Consider the following 25,132-nt stretch of genomic DNA (forward strand, 5'->3'; position numbering starts at 1 on the left):
AATACATTTGTATAAATGATAATGTTAGTGTATAGTTTGTATATTAGATTATAATTTTTCTAATTTGGAGGACACTTTTGAGGCAATTTCATATGAATTCAATTGGTGATTAAATATATATCAGGTACATCCATGAATTCTGTTCTGGCAAACATCTAATAAAAGAGTCAACCTCGATACATGTACTACCATATATAATTGGATTAATTGCTACATTGATAAGTTTTTTTTGGGAAGAAGATATTAAATCAACAGCTATGTCCAAAAACAAAAATAAACATTTAAAAAAAAAATGTCTTTCAAAACTTTTGAGCATAAATTAAAAATTTAGTATTATAAAATAAGATATTACACCATAAAGATTAGAAATATCTCCATTGAAACTTGCAAGAATGGAAGGCATTAAAACAGAAGTAAGCAAAATGTTACAAAACTTATAGGAGAATATCTTAAAATAAGGGCATTTTCCACTTGGGCATATTAGTTTTTAAAAAATGTTAACAAAGTTTAAATTGTAATATTTTGAAATATGAAAATTTTTACTGAGATTTTACAGTCAAAAAATAACAAAATTCAATATATTTTTTTTAATACTGTTTTTAGCATATTTGTTAGTAGGAGATCAAGTACCAAACAAACATAAAAGGTGTTAGTAGATGTTGTTCATTTGACAAAAATGACAATTAAAAATTTGGACTAGTTGGTGAACTATATTTGACTATATATATACATATATGTATTTTTCAAGAAAACTCTAGAAAGGGCCTTTTTTTTACCTGTCCACATCTGTATTTACTGGTAAACATTATGCACTTGGAGTAAATTGACCAAACCATACTCTGGTTAGTGTGACACATTTCAACAATACTCATATAAGTGTGCTATAATGTGATAAAAAGTCTTAAAATTAACAGTTAATGTTCCTGAACTTGGGTAAAACATACCAAAACCAATTTCAAATCAGTGGGAAAATTCTTTTTATATATTAAGTTATATTAGATATTCTGTAGAAATTTCCTTAAGTTTGATCAAAGCATTATCTGGATAACTAAATGTGTCACACAACTATATACACAACTTTGATTTTTTTCTTCATAATATTATGGGTACTTTCTCATTTACTATGAAATAGTGTTGAATGATATACAACCAACCCAATAATCATGAAATGTACATGTATTAGTTTTTTGAAAAGGTTTCAATGTCTGTCTGAAATTATCCCTTGACCAAAACATGATTTTCATGTTCATTGACTTTAAATCCATCGAGCAGGCGAGATATTTCACAATGCAGTCTTGATGATTCAATTAAATGTGATACAGTATATTTTTGGCTCTTCGTCATCATCAGCTGACATGTCACATCCAATCCACAACTTTCCAGCAGCATCAGTACATAAGCTAAGCGGTTTATCTATTCCTACATCATCTACAAAACTACATGTTAAAATCTTAAGTGTCGCCCCAAGCACATGAATAGAATGTTTCCCAATGTCACTTACTAAAAACAAATTGGAATGAGTTTCTGCAATGTCAAAGGGACAAAAATTGAAATCATTGCAATTTTCACATCTACAACCATTATATTCCTGTACAATATCACCTAATCGATTTAAAAGTACAACTTTTCCAGCAAATGTACTAAGATTAGAACTGTCTATGATTAATATATCATCTTTTTTCGTGTTTAAAACTCTACTTGGATAGTCAAACATATCAACTTCTTCATCTTCATCAAAACTGTCATCATAGTATCCCGGTATATAATAGTTGTCACTGTCATTAACAATCTTTCTTTTATCAAATGCACATGTGGTATTTCCTTGTTCATCTAGAACTAATACAATACCTAATTCTCTTCTCCAGCGATCTGGGTCTTTTACGAGTGCTCCAACAAACAATTCATTTTCATTATTTACATGTACGCATAAAGTTACAAAGTCTAAATGAAGAAATGTTTTCAACTGACCAGTTTTTGTTAGAATTTTTAAATCATCACCTACGCATAATATTGCATGTCCATCTTTCGTCTGTGAAATATCCATCACCCTTATGTCTTGCAAAGTTTTCAGAGTTTGAAATCTGTCATAATTCAGGTCCTCTTTTTTCAGAATATCTTCAGAATTGTTGCATATCAAGACCTTTTCTGCTTCACAATGGTTTATACAGCTGATGCATTTCATATCGATTGGGTAAACAGTAATATTCTCTATTATAGGCTTTTCAATAAGGTCTCCAAGAAGTCCTTTGGCTTCTATTGTTTTTGGAAAAAACTGAAATAGGCTGGCCCGTTTGCAAAACATAGGTTGGTGTAACTGCTTAACGTCAGTAAGACCTTCATCAAAAACAAGTCTTGGATCATGTGACCTAAGGGTCTGGTATATATTGTCTTTTCTTTTTAGAAGATCGCTTTTAGTTTTAAGGCACAACTCAATATCACTGTTTATTGATTGCTCTGTATTATGCCATTCAGATACTAGTTCATCTGAAACATCTTTGCTTTTCCTGGCAATTTCTTGTTTTATTTCCTCTTCTCTGTTAAGGATTAATGTTCTGATTTCCATATGATGCTTTTTTCCTTTTAATTCATATTCTTGCAACAGTGTTTCTTCATTTGTCATTAAAGCAATGTTACTTTTGATTTCGACCTTCAAATTTTCTATATCAGCAAGCTTCTCCTCGTAGACATCGTCAATTTCACAAAATGTATGGTTTTGATGAATATTTAAGATACATGAAGAACATATTGGCTGGTTGCAATTTTTACAGAACACAAAGCATGTTTTGTCAGGATGGGTTTTACACTTCATTTGTTTCAAGTCCAATTTTCTCATATTGTTGACCGTTTCTTCTGTTCCACATTGGTCTAAGTGAATTATTTTATGTTCTGCAGATGACATTATTTTAGAATGAATTCTTGAATTACAAATTCGGCACAAAAATAAGTCGCAATTCAAGCATCTCCAATTGATCTCTCTGGAAGTTTCACAAAACTGACAAACTGCCGAAATTTGTGCTTCCATTCTGAAAGAAAAGAGAATTTCTTTTAAAAAATTATTTCAAATTTTATGTTCAATGTTAAGTACTGTACTAATTTCCAGTTGATATATAATATTTAGTCCAGATTATATCCGACCAAATTATATTGGAACAATAGGAACCACCTGATGTTAACAATTAACATCTGATCGACACTAGCTTATCGAATATCGCATGACGGGTGATGCGTACCCTGGTTTCGCTATTTGAAGAGTTCAAGCGATTTTGATTCCTACCTTCTTAATCGATTTATGAGATTCGAACACTTCTGTTGCCTTAGTAGTTTAAAATCGTTAAAAGGGGTTTCGTGAATCAGTTGGATTTGATTCCGAAATGATAGATGCATGATGATTCAGATTAGAATTTACTGCAAACATAAAAAAAAATCAGTAAAAAGTTTTTATGAAGAGGGGATACAACACGCTGTTTGTTTACTCTTTTTTGTTAATAATATATGCACATTGATTAAGAAAACATATCAATACTTACTTGGGGTAGGTTGTTATACATCAGAAGTCACTTTAATGATTTTCTACCGGAAGTTTACACTTTACATTTATAGAAGGAAAACCGAAAGTAGAATACTCGTATAAGTGATTTTTCAAAAGTAATGAATAAAATGGAGGATGAACAAATTCCTAAGATTTGTGAGTTTTGCGAAGCTTCACGAGAGATTAAAATGAAGTGTATTAACTGTAACTTGTTCCTCTGTCGAGCTTGTAATTTGAAGATCCATTCAAAGATTAAAGCAGCAAATGATCATATTGGAATTGGCATTCAAGACTATTGTACCGAAAGTATCTTTGAATATACTAGAAAGGTTAATCTAAAGCAAATTTCATGTTTAAAACATAATGATAAGACGTGTTTTTTGTTCTGTAGAGATTGTGAACAGTTGATATGTTCAACTTGTGTCATCAAGTCTCACAAACGACACAAATTTGAAGAGATTAACCTTGCTTACCATAAAAAAGTGCACCAGTTAGAACATGAATCGGTACAGATAGATTCCGAAATTCCGAATGTCGAAATTCAGGCGACTAAACTTCGTGAAATGAAGTTAGAAGGTGAGAACAATATCAAAGAAATTAAATCAAAGATTTTTCAGCATGAATATAAAATTAAAGATGACATTTCGATAGAAGCAAAAACTCTACTCAAACAAGTGGATAACCGATGGGAGTTAACCAAAGACTCTATAATTAAACAGAGAAAATGGATACAGAAAAGTAGAGAGGATTTAGAAAAGCGAAAGGCTCAATTAAATCTAGTTTTACATTCTAGACGAGCAAGTGAGATTTTTGTTACAGCTAAAGAAATAAAACCCTTGTTACTAAATACATGTTTTAGTTATGTACAAATTGAAACTCTGTTGTTCTCACCAGGTAAATGTGATTTAGAGGACATTGGAGTTTATCATAAAAAAGAGAGATTTGCATTTGTTTGTGCTATTCAAACAAACCTTCATGTCATTTCCAGAATGCTTGAAATAGATAAAAACAAATATGTGTTATATAGTTCTGTTGAAAAAAAGTTGCAACTTGTTCAATTCATTAGTAATGCTATCAATATTCAGAAAGAAATTAACGATATCGTAGTGTCAGACATTGCAGTTTCTAAAGACAGTCATATATTACTACTTATTAAGTCGGATTTGTACTGTCTTACTGACACTGGTAAATTAAAGAAACTTGCACTTGGCACGGCTTATGAAGATTTGGATTCTGTACAATGCATTCATTTAAACAATGAAAATCAGATCGTAGTTGGGAGTAAATTTGATAATGATTACTATTTTGAAGAGGATAGATATTATGGCATGATTATGTCATTCGATTCAGTAGAACATTTTTGTAACCGAACGCAAGAAGAGTTCGTAGAAGAACCACTTTTCAACAAAATTCTTTACCATTTCCTTCCAGATAGAATCATATCTACAAATGACAATGATTACTGTCTCATTGTAAGGGAAACTTTCAATGAATCAAAACAGATAGCACGATTCAATCATGAATTTGAACTCAAATGGATATACGATGGTTGTTGTAAACATACGTTTTATCCCATAGACATCGCTGAGTCACCTACAGAACTGATATGTGTCGTTGACAATTATGAGGGTGGTGTTATACATGTCTTAAATCGGGACGGCAATGTTTTGACCTGTAATCTCCTTGCGAATGAAGATGTTGCATATCCTATTTCCGTCCATATAACTGTAAATGGTATGATTTTTATTGGCTCTGAACAAACTAAGAAAAATCAACAAGCGCATATATACTTATTCAAACTCAAATGACAAGTTTATCATTGCTTCATTTTGAAAGAAACGACTTTTTTCTTTCATGAAGTTACATTAATACCGGGTTTGAATTTATTGACTTATTTCTTAAATATATGGAACTTCTAAGGCAAACGATGGTCTGTATTAAAATAAATGTTTGGGTATAAGTGTTCCTAATGAATGTTAATCCAGAAAGGCGCTTCGGTCACAACACATTCGTAAGTTGTTATTTTCATTTGTTTTAAAGCAATGTCAAAGTTCAATTTGGATCAGTCCTTCTTGGCTTTGTAAAATCAAAAAATGTGTATATGAGCTGAGAAGAATAACAAAATAAAGTTCTTGATAAGTGGTAAAATAAATTTGCTAATGTACTGCGTCCTTACTAGTTTCGACACAGATTAAACGAATAAAAGTTTGTTTTTCTACCTTTTTATATGTGGCGTCACCCCTCGCTCATTGAGGCATAGTGCCACTTATAGTTTTTCATAAAACCATCATACATTTTACCAAATATGCAAAAACTAGGGTTTTAACAAAATTCTCCTGCATTTTGGACGTCGCAACTTTATCGCACTGATGACGCCATTGGTGAACATCTTGTTTAACTTGAAACCGTTTGACATTTTAACATGTGTTTTATTCAAATTTAATGTTCATAACATTATCACATTTACATTTTAAGTTATGCATTAGTGAGCCAATTCCTTTCAAGTATACATTTATTATATAAATTACAAAACCGATATTAAGAACAAAGTATAGACTAGAATACCGTCGTTTTGTAGATCTTTATACATGCATACATGTATTATCTAGTGCCATTAAAGGTATGAATGTGAGACGAATCTTTATTTCCAAATCGATGAACATGGTTAATTTCGTTATAGTTTTGCACTCGTGTATGAAGAATAACGCTATCATAACTAATACAACTTTGGATGTAACTGATTATTCTTATACAAAACCACATAACTATGACTTTTTTAAGGTGCATTTTATTTCGTTTGTATTAAAGTAGCAACAAACATGTAAAGACGATAATATTAAAGTCGTAATTGACAACCCATGTACGAAGGAAAAAAGAAATAAATTTTAAATATACTTGTCTCATTTATTAAGCTAGTTATATCAGCCAAAGTAAATATCAAACAGGCTTTGGACAATTACCAGTATAGAGATATATCGCTTTCATTCCTTGCTCGCTGCTCACATAAGAAGAAGAAGGCACACTCCTTTAGTAGCAACATAAGGAAAAATGCAAAGAAGGAAGCATTATTCGTAAACTTCAAGTTTTGATATATTGATCATGTCCTTTTATTAGAAAACTCAACGTTTATAGAAGACATTGAACACATCTATTCATCAAACGTAAGATATATAATACCACAGGTACCGTTAAGCATCCTTTTATATTGAAAAAGAGGGACGAAAGATACCAGAGGGAGAGTCAAACTCATAGATAAAAATATAAAATAAACTGACAATGCCATGGCTAAAAATAAAAAGACAAACAGACAAATAATAGTACAGAAGATTACAACATAGAACACTAAAGACTAAGCAACACGTACCCCACCAACAACTGGGGTTGATCTCAGGTGCTCCGGAAGGGTAAGCAGATCCTGTTTCACATGTGGCACCCGTCGTGTTGCTTATGTTATTACAAATTCGTTAAATAGTCGAATTCCGTAGGTCACATTCGTCAAAAGGGAAGGGCATTATAGTTACGACATAAGAAACATATCCGATATCATCTGTGAAACGGTTATTCCATAACGGTCAACCAACTCGTGATGGCGTCCGTAAAATTTACGAATGGATGATTTCAACTTCATCATTTGGAACTCTTGGTTAAATAGGTTCCTTGTGAGTAGCAATCCTCTATCAAGGAAATCATGATAGGAAATACAAGCCCCGGCATATCGTATCAATTGGGAGATATATACTCCGTATGCAGGCGCTGCGGGAATGTTGCTACATAGAAATGGAAAGTTCACAATTGGGGAGCTGAAATCATCTCTTTTGTCGTAAAGTTTTGTTGTCAACCGACCCTCATTGTCAATTTCTAGATGTAAGTCAAGATATGAGGCAGACGTAGCTGTATCTATAGTATCCTTTATCTTGAATTACATATTGAAAGGAACAATAAGAAACAGTTGATTTTCTGACAAAAGAGTGGAGTTCAGCTTCCCAATTTTGAACTTTCTTTTGCTATGTAGCAACATTTCCGGAACGCCCGCATATTGACCATATTCTTTGGTCGATAAACTATTGCAGATCTTGCGTCCCAAATAAAGCTTCCGTCATATCGGATTTCTACTCAAATAGTTATAAAAGGTACCAGGATTATAATTTAATACGCCAGACGCGCGTTTCGTCCATATAAGACTCATCAGTGATGCTAAGATCAAAATAGTTATAAAGCCAAACAAGTACAAAGTTGAAGAGCATAGAGGATTCAAAATTCCAAAAAGTTGTGTAAAAGTGTGGGATAAATCCTTCTTTGTAAAAATCACTCTGATTCAGCAAAAAAATATCTGAAACTGACATTATCAACTTGAAGATGCTTATAAAAGTATAAAGATGCAGCCCATGTATGTAATAACAAATGCCAAATCTCAAAGAAATGAAAAAATATATGTCTGAAAATTTAATGTTTAAAACAAAATTTATACTCTTGTTGGAATGAAACATTTAAAGTTTATTTTGAAGATAAAGGAAACTATATTTAGCAGAACAAATGATTTCATAATATTAGTTAAATACCATATTTTCTGATTTGACCAATGGTTAGTTACCTCTTGTTAGTTACTTCTTGTTAGCACAACTGCAACTAGTCATCAAAAATTGTATTTATATATAGATATATGTAAATATAGACTTGCTAAAATAATACCTCCTAAATTTCTAGTTGTAAGGTTCTGTTTAGTGGATACCGATTGTATGCAGGTCTGTCCAATAGAAGTAATTGAATACACTCAAATTGACAAAAACTCTTTATTTAACTGTAACTTTAATTAGCCTACATAACTCACAAATTTGATAGGTGATGTATAAGGTGAGGTCACGTGACATTATAATTGTACACTGTCTTGTTTGTGTTGTTATAGAATACTATAATTGTAAATGACATTATGTTATTAAAAAATGTATAAAATGTGTATTTTGAAATAGAATGCAGTGGGAAAATAATAAAAAACCAGAACTAATCCATTATTGCCTGCTAATCTTCTTTATCTTGAATAAATATAAATATTTCGATGTTTAGTGTATGAAAAACACAAAACTGTGTTGTCAAATAAAACATTAAGTAATACATTTGTATAAAGAACATACCAGTGTATAGACTGTATATTAAATTATAATTTTCTAATTTTGAGGACACTTTTGAGGCAATTTCATATGATTGCAATTGGTAATTAAATATAGCAGGAACATATATATAAGAAGATGTAGTAGAAGTTAAGGAAAAACATCATATTCAAAGTTGGTAGTTGATGATTACAACTGTGTATAAAGTTTCTGCAAGTCAAAGAAACATATAAAAAAAATATGGCATAGATAAAGAAGATGTGGTATGAGTGCCAATGAGACAACTCTCCATCCAAGTCTTTTAAAGTCAAAATTAACATTGAGCCTTGGCTCACATCGTACAGTAAGCTATAAAGTGCCCCAAAAATTTAATAACTAAGTCAACCTCAATACTACAATAACTGAATTGAATTATTATACATTGACAATTTTTTGTGAGAAGAACATATTTGTACATAAATGTGGCCGTTAGTTTTCTCGTTTGAATTGTTTGACATTAATTGTCATTTCGGTGCCTTTTATAGCTGACTATGCGTTATGGGCTGTGCCCATTGTTGAAGGCCGTACAGTGACCTATAGTTGTTAATTTCTGTGTCATTTTGGTTTCTGGTGGATAGTTGTATCATTGGCAATCATATCAAATCTTTTTTTATGTAATAACCAACATTTACGTCTAAAACAAAAATGAAGAATTTTAGAACTGTACACACAAACAAACAAAAATCTTTCAAAAGATTTGTGCAGAAACTATGAATTCAGTATTATAAAATCAGATATTGCACAAGACATATCCTCATTAAAACTATTGCAAGAATGGAAGGCATTAAATCAGAAGTAAGTAAAATGTTTCTGCTGAAAACTTGAATAATTGAATAAATAAATATATTTTCCTACAGAGAACATATACATATTAACCAGGGCATGTTAGTTTAAAAAATATTTAAAATTATTATAATTTTTACCAAGATTTTACAGTCAAAAGATAACAAAATTCATTTTTTTTTAAATCTGTGTTTTTGCTTATTTGTAAATAGGAAGTATTGAGCACATCAAGTACCAAATATACATGAAAGGGGCTGTTCATGTGACAAACATGAAAAACACTGTTATAAATTAATGATAATTAGGACTTGCATGTGATTTTTATGATTATGTAATTTTTCATGAAACACTAGAAAGGGCCTTTTTTACCACTCCAGATCTGTATTTACTGGTATAAATTATGCATTAAGAGTATATTGACCAAAACAGTCTCTTGTTTGTGTGGCACACACATTTCAACCATACTCAAGTGTCCTATAAGTGTCTGTAAGTGTCCTATATGATATTAAATGCCTCAAATCTTAGTCCCTTAACTTAGGAACAACAGATCAAAATCAATCTAACATCAGAGGGAAAATTCTTCCAACGATTAGATATTCTGGATAAATTTTCTTAAATTTTATCAAGGCATTCTCTCGCTTTTTACCAAATATGACAAATAAAAACACCACTGTTTACACAACATTGATTTTTTTCTCAAAATGTTAGGGTAAGTTTCTCATTTACTATGAAATAGTGTTGAATGATATACAACCAACCCAATTATCATCAAAGGTACATGTATTTGGTTAAAAGGTTTGAATTTCTGATAATATCCCCTTAGCAAAACATAATTTTCATGATGTATTTACTTTAAATCAATTGAGCAGTACGCACTCTTTTTTCATTATAAACAATAATCTGACTACAGAAACGAATCAATTAAATTTGATACAGTATATTTTAGGCTCTTCATCATCATAAGCTGACATGTTACATCCAATCCACAACTTTCAAGCAGCATCACTACATAAACTTAGAGGATAGTCTATTCCTATATCATCTACAAAACTACATGTTAAAAGCTTAAGTGTCTTTCCAAGTACACGAATATAATGTTTCCAAATGTCGCTTATTAAAAACAAATTTGAATGAGTTTCTGCAATGTCAAAAGGACAAAATTCAACGTCATTGCAATTTTTCACATTCACAACCATTATATTCCCATACAAAATCACCTGATCGATTTAAAAGTACAACTGTTTCCCCATATGTAGTTAAATCAGTGTTGTCTATGATTGATGGATCATCTTGCCTTGTATTCAAAATTCGACTTGGATAGTCGAACATATCTACTATCTCATCTTCATCAAAACTGTCGTCATAATTACTGTCACTGTGACTAGCAATCTTTCTTTTATCCAAAATATATTTTATATTTCTATGCTGATCTGAAACTACAACAATGCCCAATCTCTCTCACCCGTGATTTGGGTCTTTTGCAAGTGCTCGTACAAAAGTTCATTTTCATTATTTACATGTACGCATAAAGTAATCTGGTTTAAATAAAAACTGATCAACTGATCCGTTTGTGTTAAAATTTTTAAATCTTATCCAACGGATAATATGGTATGTCCATCCTTTGTCTGTGACATATCCATCACCTCTATGTCTTTTAATGTTTTCAGAGTTTTGTATGCAGCATAATTCAAGTCCTCCTTCTTCAGAATGTCTTTAAAACTGCTGCGTATCAAGACTGTTTCCGCTTCGCAATGACTGATACAGCTGATATGCCGCATATCGGTTGGATATACGATGATACTCTCTATTTTTGGCTTTTCAATGAGGTCAACAAGAAGTCATTTGGTTTCTACGTTGTGGGGGAAAACTGAAAAAGATAGGCGCGTTTGGGAACCATTGGTTGGTGTATTTTTTTAATATCAGCAAGACATTCATCAAAAACAAGACTCGATTATGTGACATGGGGGATATGTTTTCTTTCCTTTTTAGTAGCACACTTTTAGTTTTGGAGCACAACTCAATATTACTATTTATTGATTCGTCTGTGGAAAGTTATTCAGTTTCTATTTCATCTAACATATCTTTGGTTTTCATTGCAATACTTTGTTTTATATGATTTTTTCTGTTCATTATTAATGTCCGGATTTCCATATGATGATTTTTGCTTTTTAATTCATAAACTTGCAATCGTGTTTCTTCATTTTTCAAGAAAGCAATTTTATTTTCTACTTCCGAATTCAAATTTTCTGTATCAGCAACCTTATACTCGTATGCATCGTCAATTTCACAGAGGGTATGGTTTTGGTGTATGCTTATAATACAAGAAGAACATACTGGCTGGTCGCAATTTTAACAAAACAAAAAGCACGTTCTATCATTGTGGGTTGTACATTTCATTTGTTTCAAGTCCAATTTCCTAATATTGTTGATCTTTTCTTTTGTTCCACATTGGTCTAGATGAACAATTTTATGCTCTATGGATGACATTACTTTAGAATGAATTTTCGAATTACAAACTCGACATAGAAACAAGTCACAATTTAAACATCTCTAAGTGGTCTCTCTTGAAGTTTCACAAAACTGACAGACTACAGAAATTTGAGCATCCATTCTTAAAGAGATATAATCTTTCTATTATTTCTCTTAAGTCTTCTATCAAAGTATATGTTCAATATGGAGTAATGATCTGCATAATGTCAAATGATAACATGCAATTTATTTTTAAAAAATTAGCTTAAGTTTTAATTTGAAATTAGAAGAACGAAAGAACTGTGTAAAAATAATCTATCTTGACAAACAAAAATATACATATATATGTTTTTTTACACTTAGTTATCAAATATCTTATGCGGATCAGGAGTTATACTCCGTTGTATACTGTATTAACTGACCCCCCTCTTTGTTTTATTGAACAATTATTGTCTGTTATGTGTATACCAATCAGAGTTATATTGTACTAGTATTGTCTGTATTTGTAATTCGAGTACTCGTTGACATCCGTTATAAAAACCAAAGAAAAAAAGTTTCCCTTTTTGTGGGTAATATAGGTGTATCGGTTGGCTTACCTGATCTCTTATGAACTTCAAGTTCTATTTTAAGGTTATTCAAATAATTTTAAAAACAGAGACATATTATAAATACATCAAATAGCTCTTGGTAAATCAAACTGGCTGTTGAATCTTTTGTCCATTTTTTAAATGGGAAAATGTCATTATGAAATAACTGAAACTGTAATGAAAATAGAAGAAAGGTAAACATGTAGCAGATGTCGCGTGTTGTGTATATTCAAAGGACGTGTTTGTTATTCTGTAGAGATTGTGAACGATTAATTCACCATGAAGATCAGATTAAAGAAAACATTTCGATGGAAGCCAAAACTCTACTCAAACAAGTAGATAACCGATGGAATGTAACCAAAGACTCTTTAATCAAACAGAGAAAACAGGTACAGAAAAGTATAGATGATTTAGAAAAGCGAAAGGCTCAATTAAATCTAATTTTACAATCTAGGCAAGCAGTTGATTTTTTTGTGAAAAACACAGAAATTAAACACCTGTTACCAAATACGGGTTTATATCCTGTACAAACCGAACCATTTCGGTTTACTCCAAGTGAAATCGACTTCATGGAAATTTGAGTTTGTCATAAAAGGGAAAGATTTGAATTCAGTCGTGCTTTTCAAACAAACTATGCTGACTTTTCCAAAATGATAGAAATAGAAGAAAACCAATATGTTTTATATAGTTATAAGGAAAGCAAGTTGCAACAGGTTCAATTTATTGACAACACTATTAATATTCGGAAAGAAGTGGACGAAATATACGCGTGGGACATTGCAGTTACTCAAGACTGTCATATATTACTGCTTATTGGTTGGGATTTGTACTGTCTTACTGATAATGGTAAATTAATGAAACTTCCACTTAAAACGGCTTATCAATATATAGATGATTTGCTTTGCATTCATGTAAACAATGAAAATCAGATCATAGTTGGGAGTAAACTAGACACATACACGGATGAGAAGGAGGAGTCTCTGGCATAATTATGATATTCGCACCAGTCGTACATTTTGATGATGATACGTCTGATGAGATCGATCAACTTTTCAGCATTGATTTGGACAGTTTACTTCCAGATAGACTCATATCTACAAGAAACAATGATTACTGTTGTATCGCAAGAGAAGGTTTACATAGGGAAAAAAGGTAGCGCGCTTCAATCATGAATTTGAATTACAATGGACGTATGGCGGTTGTTGTAAAGACGAGTTGTTCCCACAGACATTACGGAGTCACCGTCAGAATTGATTTGCGTTGCTGATATTTATAATGGTGCTGTACATGTTTTAAATCAAGACGGGGACGTCTTGACGTGTAATCTCATTGTGAATGATGACGTTAAATATCCTCGTTCAATTCACATAGATAGTACTAGTATGATTTTCATTGGCTGTGATAAAACAAAGAGAAATCAACCGACACATAATATACTTATTCAAACTCAAATAATTACATTAATGCATCATTATGAAACAAAGACTTTTTTTCATTTCTCGTCTAGCTAAACCTCTCACTTGTTTGACAGTTGTATCGCTTTCCATCATTTTGACCACAATGTGTGAACACCTGGCGTACTAAATTATAATCCTGGTACATTTGATAACTATTTACACCACTGGGTCGATGCCTCTGCTGGTGGACGTTTCGTCCCCGAGGGTATCACCAGCCCAGTAGTCAGAACTTCGGTGTTGACATGAATATCAATTATGTGGTCATTTTTATAAATTTTCTGTTTACACAACTAAGGATTTTCTTATCCCAGGCATAGATTACCTTAGCCGTATTTGGCACAACTTTTTTGAATTTGAATCCTCAATGCTCTTCAACTTTGTATTTGTTTGGTTTATAACTATTTTGATATGAGCGTCACTGATGAGTCTTATGTAGACGAAACGCGCGTCTGGCGTACTAAATTATAATCCTGGTACATTTGATAACTATAAACATACATAAAAGGAAAAAATGTCAAAAAATAGGGATGCAGCAGTCAACATTGAGTTATAATCATAATCACTATAAAAACAAACAAATATGTTACAAAGAAGCACAAAATGTCATATAGACCAAGAATATTAGCAAACATTAAAGACAGATATACACAAAGTAACCATAGTACAATAACACAATGACGGAATGTTTAAATACAGAGCCACATCATATGTATCAGAGAAACACAAAATGGAATATGGAAAAAGCAAAACTGAAAGACAAGAATACAAGAATGGTCATAGAACAACAACACAATAACGGGATGTATAAGTACCGAGTAAATGGATATCAACAAAAACAGACTAAACAGTAAAGGAAATATGCATAAAGACAAATAAAAGAATACTATAACACGTTATTAAGATGATAAACCCCAACGTCAGTAACCACTGTTTTTCTGTTATCTAAATGTTTTTACCAAATGCTAAATCTTTAGGAAATTACATGTAATTTGCAGCTATGTTATCAAAGGAATGCAAAAGTTATATTAAAGTTCTTTTCGATCTATTCTTGCCTCGGGAAGCAGTTGTAGCTTAGTAAAATCAAGAAAACTGCACTTGAACTGAAAAGTTACACAAGCGAACGTTAACTCTTGAGTATTTCAGAAAGCATTCTACTGCAGTCCGCCATCAATGGTTGCAACATAGATTTAGTGAATCAAAGAACAGCGGTATGTTTATAATAGTTTTCTTCCGACAGCTGGTAAAGGCAGATGATAGTTGTTCTTTAAGACTATATTTCATGCACCATTGAACCAAAAAATAGATATAGCATACAGTTTAAATATTGATTACACCGGGTTAATTCTAAAGCAAGTTTTACCCGTTTCAGAAATATACACACAAATAATGCCTATTGAGGAATTTTGGAAACACTCACGTTCTTTTCAGGGAGGGGAAATTCCTTTTGTATCACTAAATTAGTATCTGAAATATCAAATACAACAAGTAATACATTTGATATATGTACAAGGGATTTTACAAATTCCATCTGATAAAATTAAATGTATATGTACTTGGTTCTTTTTTAAAGAAACTGCGTCACGTATGTTTCATATGGCAATTTTTAATATGATCTTCTTTTCAGGATGACAGGAGAAGCAATTATGTGTAAAAAAAACAAAACTTTACGACAAAAAAGAGGATTTCATCTTCCCTTTTTTTTACTATGTAGCGACATACCAGCAGCGCCTGCATACAGAGTATATATCTCCCAATTGATACGATATTCCAGGGCCTGTATTTACTATCATGATTTCCTTGATAGAGGGTTGCTGCTCACAAGGAAGCTATTAAACCAAGAGTTCCAATTGGTGAGGTTGCAATCATCCCTTCGTAAATTTTACAGACGCCATCACGAGTTGGTTAACCGTTAGGGAATATCCGTTTCACAGATGGTATCGGATATGTTCCTTAAGTCGTAACTACAATCCCGTTCCCTTTAGCCGAATGGGACCTACGGAAAAAGACTATTTCCCGGGTTAAAAATAACATGAGCAACACGACGGGTGCCACATGAGAAGCAAAATCTCCTTACCCTTCCGGAACACCTGAGATCACCCCCAATTGGTGGTGGGGTTCGTGTTGCTTAGTCTTTAGTTTCCAATATTGTGTCTTGTGTACTATTATTTGTCTGTTTGTCTTTTTCTTTTTTGGCCATGGCATAGTCATCACATTTTAGATCTGTGAGTTTGACTGTGGTATCTTTCGCCCCTCTTTTGTTCTTACAAATGAACAAAAATAACGAAAGAATTTAAAACATATTTAGGTTCAAATAAAATGAATTTGAATGTTTTTGAATTATTAATTGTCTTCTGTTTGCGTTCAGAAGCAAATAGGTCATGCATATTTAGGACGACAACAAATTAATTAAAAATCAAAAGTGTAAGCTCTGCAATGGATTGACTCATTGGATTGCTGCTTGAAATGAATATATGTTTGGAAATTACGGAACTTTTGTCTTTAAACAGGTCACCTACAGCAACGGTCAGTGCAGAAGGCATGGCACCAGATTTATTGTTCAAACTCAATGTTCGAAAGAATGCATAATCTTTAAAATCTGCATTTTTGTGCTTGAGTTTCACCATACAAGGCAGTGTTTTTGAGTATCTTCACCTCAATGTCTCAAAGAAATTCTTGGATCTTTACAATCTATATATGAATTAGGGCGATATAAGTTTACTGGTAGTAAAATCTGGAAACTTGATTAATAAAAGACAACTCAAATTACAATGAAACAATGAACAAAAAACAAACATATTATACAGTAACAAAAGACAACCACTGATCTACCAGCTCCTGATCTTGGACAGACAAATACATTTAGTTTTCGCTTAATCGATTTATGACCATTGAACAGCGGTATACTTATGTTGCTTTTATTAACATACAAATAGTAGTTATCAAAAGCACTGTGACGCTGTAAAAAATGTTTGATAACGCCAGACCCTCCCTCTAACCTGGGACATTGGTGTAACAGTACAAAATGAAACTATAAAAATCATTTGACAAAGAGTTTACTCGTTAGACGTCAGCTTTATCATGTTAATGTTACTTTGAATCTTTTGGGTACTCGAAAAAGAAGGTATTTATGTGTGTACAGTGTGCGAAGGTTTGAACAGCGGTATACTACTGTTGCCTTTATTTAAGTGTTTTATCATAAACATAATTGACAGAGCTGTCATGACCTGGGCATTATCAAATGCGGTTGTCATGCTCATACAACGCCAAATGACGAAAATCAAGACAAATGAGTAATAGATCCTGCCATCCAATCATGAGAGTTCAGTGCTGGCAGGAATTTAAACAATTCAGATATAAAACTGATATGTTGTTTAATACTTTCATTCACTTTAATAGTTTTTGTGAAAATTTCATTCTTTAAAATAAAAAATTTCAAGGATTTTGTAAAAGGCCGAAAAAAATAGTCAATAAATAAAAAGTCTGAAACTTGTACAAAATACATAGTTTTAGAAAATGCATGTAAAAGAGAGGCAAATATACCAAAAGGACGTTCAAAATCATAAGTCGATAATACCCTGACAACGCAATGACTAATAAGAACGCATTCTGAGAGTATTTCATGGCAATACATAGTCCCCTACCAGTTAAAAATCATTGTATTGAAACAAAATTCTAACTCGATCTATAACTTGTTATGGTGTACACTATATACATGTAATAGATAACAGGTCAATATATTTAAGCATGACGAAAAAAAGTTTTGAAAACTGATTCTTTTAGTGACTTTTCCAAGTTCAAGGACCATAACTCTGCACAAAATCATCAGACCGGGACAAAGTTCGAAATTGATCTGAAACTTCTCATGATAAAACTAAATACCAATTTTCAAATCAAAATCTTCATGCATGACGAAAACAGTGTGGAAAATTGATTATTTGAGTGATTTTGTAAGTCAAAGGACCGTAACTCTGCACAAAATCATCAGACCAGAACAAAATTTTAACTTGATCTGTAACTTATGATAAAACAATATACCAAATATCAAGCATCAATTGTCAGGCAGACAGAGTGAAAACCTAAAGTCCCCTTCTACTTCGTCGGTAGGGGACTAAAAAGGCAAACAGACAAACAACAGTTCAAAAAACACAATTTAGAAAACTAAAGACTGACCAAAACGAACCCCACCAAAATTTTTTAGAACATTCATAGAAAAGGATCTTCCTTGTGAGCAGCAACCATCAAAGAAATCGTTATAGGACATACAACATCTGGAATATCACATCAAAGGGAGATTTAAACCCCGTATGCAGGCGCTTCTGGAATGTTTCTACATAGAAATGGAAAGTTTAAAATATAGAGGATGGAAGCGTCTCTTTAGTCGATAAGTTTTCAACCGACATTATCTAGATATGAGGCATACTTTACTGTATGTTTTATTCTTTATCTCTCAAGTTCGATGGGATAGATGCGTTCAACATATGGAGTCAGCCTCAAATGAATAAAAAGAACACGTTGGCAAGCAGGACAATACAGTTCATCCCCATGGGAGGGCCGATTGGTGTTTTTGAAAAAACACATTCGTTTGTTTACTCTCTGTTTTAGTGCTATAAAACCAGGTTCAATCCACCATTTTCTACATTAGAAAATGCCTGTACCAAGTCAGGAATATGACAGTTGGTGTTCATTCGTTTGATGTGTTTTATCATTTGATTTTGCCATTTCATTAGGGACTTTCTGTCGGAGTTTTAAGTGATTTTACTATTTACTAAAATTATTTGCAATCAATGTACCAATGTCTGTGTGACATTTCGTTTACGAGGGTTTCACCAGGCAAATAGCCAAACACTGGTATGATAACATAAAATATCATTGATACTGTCATTGTTTATTAATTCACTCCTTATAAAAGTTTGAATTAGCACCAAGGTTTTGTATCCCTCTCCATAGATTGCAATAGCCACAATTTGCATATCCCTTTGGTATTTCAAGTTGTTTTAAGCTCCTGAACATCTTTTTTGATTTAAAATCTCAAAGTCAAAATGTAAGTTCAAGTAAATTTTGAAAACAATTCTAAGCTCAATTTACCAGCCTTTTAAAAGTTCTTTATGACTAAAGGATTTGAAGCATTCAAAGACAAAAAAATAAATGATAGAACGGTATGTTGCGTTGACATCAATATTTCATATAATTATGTTTTACAAAATTTTTATTTCAATTTTCAATATTTAACATATCAAGTAGAATAAAAAGTTATCAAAGAGCTAATGCTTAAAAAAATTTGGATCATGATAATTAGGGATAGTACAAATTTGCGACAGACAAATGATCTATCAACTTCTACATCATTTGTCTCTGATGGGGAGTTGTCTCATAACAATCAGTGGGCAATTGTGTTAAGAAATCCTGAGTGGTGAATAAAGGTAACACTTTGTAAATACAGCTGTTTCACAAGCCATGCTGCTTTTTGAGAGAGATAAAATATTCATAAATAAATTGTTTTGTTTAAGTACGGGCTGCCATTGATGATCTCTGTGTTTCATCTTATAGTGACATAACTTGGGATTGTTACCAGTATAGAACACCTGGTAGCAGGGAAAATTGAATTCCGAGGAAGTTCTGGGCACCTAAATGTTGAAAAAATGTTGCACAGCCCTATATTTTGACCTTATTGTCTATATTTTCAGACTTGCAACCTAAAAGACAACTTATGGTGAGGTTCCTGACTCAGGAAATGCACATACAGTCTTGATTAAACTAGTTTTCTATATGTAAACAATCATTATCATTGATAAATTAAGACCTTTGCACACTTATCTGATTTAAGTTGAAATCTTAATTGACTTTTCTTTGTTAAATAGTGTTGTTAAGTAGATGACTCCTTCTTATTCATATTTCGCCTTCGGTCTCAAGTAATAAATTAGCTTAACTTCTCTATGAGGGGTGAAGCTTACATGTAATATCTCTGTTTAAAGAAACAAACTATAACTATAATAGCTGGCCAGTGACCTTGACCCTAGTATATAAGCACCTGTTCCATAATAACTTGTCATTATTTTTCTAGAGGGTGTGAAGTGAACACTTCACTTGAATTCTTTTAAGTTATTTTATTTTTATCTAAGATTTAGGGGAAAGTTACTAAAGTTACATTTAACTTGTCTACGATGTACGACAAGTTCTAATGTTATTTTGTTAATTAGAAATAATAATTCCTCAATTGTCTACGATGTATGACAAGTGTTGATGGAAATTCTTGTCTACGATGTATGACAAGTGTCGATGGAAATTAATTAAAATTTTTATTGTCTACGATGTATGACAATTTTATATATTCATTAATAAGTATTTGCCTTAGTACGATGTACAGCACATTTGCTCCTGTTTGTTAAACAGGTAGATATTTAAAAGTATTTCTATTCACCTGAAGGTTGTGAGTACTCTTCAGAATTTACACGTGTTTTACCTGCACAGGTACACATTATTTTATTACAATGGCTGAATTTGATTATGCAAATGTATTGCTTTTGCAAGATGTTTAGAATTATGTTTACACTTACAAGGGTGATGGCTATGATTTTCATCACCTCTGAGTTGTTTTAGAAATTAAAGATGATAAATTTAATAGGAAAACGAGGTATTTTGAATAAATCCTCTTCTTAAACAGTTATAAAACCTAGTAGTTTTATAAAAGATCATAATGGCATTGCAATTGGAAATAATTGACAAAGCAACAGAACGAGTCAAAAGTAAGTTTTTAAAATCTAGTGCTACTTGTATAGCTTCAAAATCTCCTTCATTTGTGAATTTTTCTCAAGATAGTGCTGTTGAGATTTAAGATAGGCATGTACAATACATATTGATGCATTGACTCATTTCTATTAATGTAGTAAAGAACATGTATGAATCATGAGGTTTGAGACAGTTTCTCTGCCTTCAACTCAAGCAGAGTTTGTAGAGAAACCTGCTGCTTTATTCGAATTTTGCCATTAGAGGCTTACTTTTATGAAGATTTAGTTCTAATTTTGATCTGAACTACTGTAATGATACTGTTCATGTACCTCCTTTTGGAGTTTGTGCCATGGCTGATGATAGTCCAGCCGGAACTGAATTTTGATACGTCTTTTGATCCTGCATTAAGGTTTTCAGAAGCCTTTAAGGCTTCTCTTAGTGAGATTAATGGTCCATTATCTCATCCTGTTTGTTGAACAGTTTAATCATGATTTTGCTTGGAAAATCCCAAAATTGTTTAAAAAGGCAGAAAACTGTGTCTAAGTTTTCTTCTGGACTTTCTGTGACTGTTAATAATACTACCATGTCAGTAAATATCAAATCAGGAAAATATCAAGTTCATAGAGGAGTAATACTATCACCCTGAGAACTGTGAGAATCCTAGTGTGTCTAGGATAAATAACAAGATTGAAATGGCACTGCCTAGACAGGCCCACTATGTGGTTTCAAAGATGCAGGAAACCCAGAGATACTTTATGAAGGGGTTGATCATCACCCCTTTTGTTGAGGATTTTATTGTAAAATTCTATTTGTTTGTTTGACCATGGGTTTCTATTTAAACGCATAGGAGATGCTCAGAAATATCTAGATGATAAAACTTATTTGTAATTCTGATGTGATAGTTGATTTATTACGTTTTTAGTTATGATTGCATGAAGCAAACTTGGTGATTATACAAAGATTCTAAAGCAAATTCTAGATTCCTTGGAAGAGGTTCCAGGTCTAGCAATTATTTTACTCCCAGCTGTTATGGGAAAGGCAATATCAGTCTTTTAACTGTGGAGGCTCTGTTGGTCAACAGGGCGTATACTAGTAGGCAATTCCCTTCATTGAGAGGGAGAGGTTTCCAAAAAGGGAACAGAGAATCTCAAAGAGGTCACATTTCTCAACCAGTTGCTATATACAGTAGATAACTTAAATACTATGATTTGGAAAATGTTACTAATGATCTATTGATATTAGATTTAATAAGAAATGGTTATAAAATTATTTTTAGTGATGTACCACATATTTGAATATAATACATTTCACCTTTCATAAGGATGAAATAATTTCAGAAGTCCAAAAATTGATAGCTAAGGGAGCTATTTAAGAGGTTGATCGATCATTGGAAAATCAGTTTATTTCCTATATATTTTCTTAGTTTCTAAGAAAGATGGGTCTTCAAGGCCTGTTACCTATTTGAATAATTCAAACAAGCTTAGCTTGTGGCTAATCAGCATTTGGAGCAGGACCATTTATCTTTTGTTTAGATGTAATTCTTAGGGATGGTTATCTATATATATATATAGAGAGAGAGCTAACATCTATAGATCTCACAGATGCATATTTAAGTATCATTTATGATTATATCACAATTTCCTGATTCATGTGGAAAGGACATTGATATGATATTTATGTTCTTTGTTTTGGATTGGCTTCTGCATCAAGAGTTTTTACTAAGGTTTTAAAACCTGTCTATGTATTTTTATGAAATAATGTCACTTGAAGTATATACATGCTATAGTTTATACATTGATGATTCTTTTATTATGGATCAGAATTTAGATGGTTGTATTATGAATACAGAAGAAGTGGTGCAAATGCTTGATAAGCTGTGCTTCAGAATAAATTTTGAGAAGTTGGTACTCATTCCTTGGAATCACATTGTTTTCCTTTGTCTCATTATTGATACTGAGCTATTTAAGTTTTTTATGACAGATGAGAAATGGTAAAATTATCTCCCTTGGGAAATTCTTCTTAAATAGAATTGTGTATCTGTATTATAGATGATTTGCATCATATATTGGTCTTGTGGCACATGCTTTTAATGCAGTATCTGTGGGAATGTTGCAGAAACATGGCGAGAAATAATGTTGAAACACTGTATAGTTGTTACAGTGTTTATTTTCATCAATCTATAGGTGAAATTTTTAACAATTTAAATCAGAAATTAAGAATTGATTTTTAGACCCATCCAAATAAGTTTTTGGATTGGACCAGATGCCTCATTAGAAGGATTTGGGATCCAAATTTGAAGAAAATTTTTCTGTTGGTAGATGGAGCTTCTTTAAGAACATGCGCTCATTTCATATAGATTTCTTAGAATTGTTGGCTATATTTTTCTTTTGGAGAGAAATTTTTAGCACAGAGAGTTATACAATCAGAAAATACAATTTCAGTAGCATTTATTATGCAATAGGAGGTATAACCTCTTTGTCACTTTTAAAACATGCTTACTACAAATATTTCATTATTTGGGCTTGGTGTTCAAGAAAGAACATTTTTATCACAGCTCTTTATATTCCTGGTAAGAAAATTTTGATGCTTATCATATGTCTAAAAAATTTACAGATTCAACAGGATGGCAATTGAAAGAAGATATATTTGTTTTGTTGTTATCACGTTTTCATTTTCAAATCTGTAGATATTTGATTCGTTGTCTTTTGACCAACAAGCTCCTTTCAGAGATGTTTGTACTTTTCATGGTCAGATTTAAGACCTTATACTTTCCAATCTTTTTCATTGTTGGGGATAATTATAAAGAAAATTATTAGTGATAAAGTTCAGAAGGCTCTTTTGATTATTCCTTTTGGTCTGCTCAGAGTTGGTTTTCTTTGCTAAGACCAATTTTAATTTATTTGACAGTTAAAAGTTCTGCTAAACATAAAAGTTAGTAACAATGTTACATACTGAAAAATGCCTTTCTGTTAGGAAGAGATTTGATTTAACTGTGTATTGTAAAAAATATAAGTGAACCAACACCTGAAGGGTTGATTGTGCGGTAGGGTAAAAACGTGTGTATTATATTCAGAAATCACTTTAATATAAACAGGAGATTTCGAAATCATTTGTAAAATATATTTACACTTCATCTTGGAGATCATGCATCTATGGTCAAGCATTATCAATATTTTTTGAGAAATTTCATTATTTGGTGTGTTCAAAGAGAACCAATTCCTTATCACCATCTAAAAAGGATGTTATTGATTATTGAAAATTTTTGTAAAACACAAGCTTTTCATATTCAGCATGTTTAATGTGAATTTTACTTGTTTTATGTTGAAACAGACTTGATCCTTTAAGAAGTAGATGTTACTTAATTTGTTTGTTTACTACATGCATATGTGAAAGGTTGCTTAAGCCTGAATCTGCAATTGAAGAGTAAGATACTCGTTCACTGTGGAGATGAATTTAGTGCTATCTTTTTGAGTTCTTTATATTCATTAGAGGATTTTACATTGAAGACTGTCTTTTATACTTGTGTCTTTATTTGCCTTGACTACAACTGCCAAAGTACATTCTTTATCAGCTGTAGATTTACATTCTATGTCTTTCATTCAGAGACATGGCATTTCATTTTTTCATATACATGAGTTTTTGAAAAATACTAGATCTGTTAGTTAGTCTACCTAATGAGGTGATCAAGGGTTTTGATAAACCAAAACTTTGTGTTGTTAAGACAATGATTTATCATGTTTTGTGTACAAAATATGTGAGAGAATTCATCTAAGTCTTTTCGTAAAGTTTAGATAGTTAGAGATAGTTCTAATTTTAGCAGAGGTTTTAAGGATTACTCATTTAGAGGAACCTCTTCATAAGTGCATTTAGCTTCAGGATGTTCTATTAAAGACATTATGGCAACAGCTTAGTCTGGACATATGATAAAACTTTTTATAAGTTCTATAAAAGGGAAAGTGAATAATATCAGTACTAAAACACTTTTCTTCAGTTGTAGTTACTGGATGATCTTGTGATTTCTATGCTTTATTAAATGTTGGCATTTATAAAAATTGTTTTTAGTTTGTGTCTACACTTTAAACAAGCTAATTTATTACTTGAGACCGAAGGCGAAATATGAATAAGAATGTTCCTTCATCCAAGCATATCTTGGATGTGCAGGATGAAGGTCATTCTTAGAATATGAGCCTGAGGCTCGAAAGTAATTAATTCCCACCCTAGGGATTTTCAGTTAGACCCACCCTTTTTCCAATGGGTTTTATATTTGGTCGACACAAACTTGCTTTAAATTATGACAAGTTATTATGGAACAGGTGCTTATATACTAGGGTCAAGGTCACTGGCCAGCTATTATAGTTATAGTTTGTTTCTTTAAACAGAGATATTACATGTAAGCTTCACCCCTCATAGAGAAGTTAAGCTAATTTATTACTTTCG

At 32.0% G+C, this 25,132-nt stretch overlaps 2 protein-coding genes across 2 annotated transcripts; one reads left to right on the forward strand and one right to left on the reverse strand.

The window, feature by feature from the left end:
• Positions 1 to 1,158: 1,158 nt before the first annotated feature.
• LOC139487534 (uncharacterized) lies at positions 1,159 to 3,587 on the reverse strand. Its single transcript, XM_071272400.1, has 2 exons — positions 3,528 to 3,587; positions 1,159 to 3,023 (listed from the first exon to the last, which is right to left on the reverse strand). Exon 2 carries the CDS (start codon positions 3,020 to 3,022, stop codon positions 1,304 to 1,306), a length of 1,719 nt encoding a protein of 572 aa, XP_071128501.1. The 5' UTR covers position 3,023; positions 3,528 to 3,587; the 3' UTR covers positions 1,159 to 1,303.
• A 70-nt stretch (positions 3,588 to 3,657) lies between these two features.
• On the forward strand, positions 3,658 to 5,337 carry LOC139489406 (uncharacterized). The gene has a single exon (XM_071275723.1). The coding sequence runs from the start codon at positions 3,658 to 3,660 to the stop codon at positions 5,335 to 5,337; it is 1,680 nt and encodes a 559-aa protein (XP_071131824.1).
• The last annotated feature ends 19,795 nt before the right edge of the window (positions 5,338 to 25,132 follow it).

The sequence above is a fragment of the Mytilus edulis genome, chromosome 9 (genome assembly GCF_963676685.1).
Source record: "Mytilus edulis chromosome 9, xbMytEdul2.2, whole genome shotgun sequence".
Taxonomy (NCBI): Eukaryota; Metazoa; Mollusca; class Bivalvia; order Mytilida; family Mytilidae; genus Mytilus; species Mytilus edulis.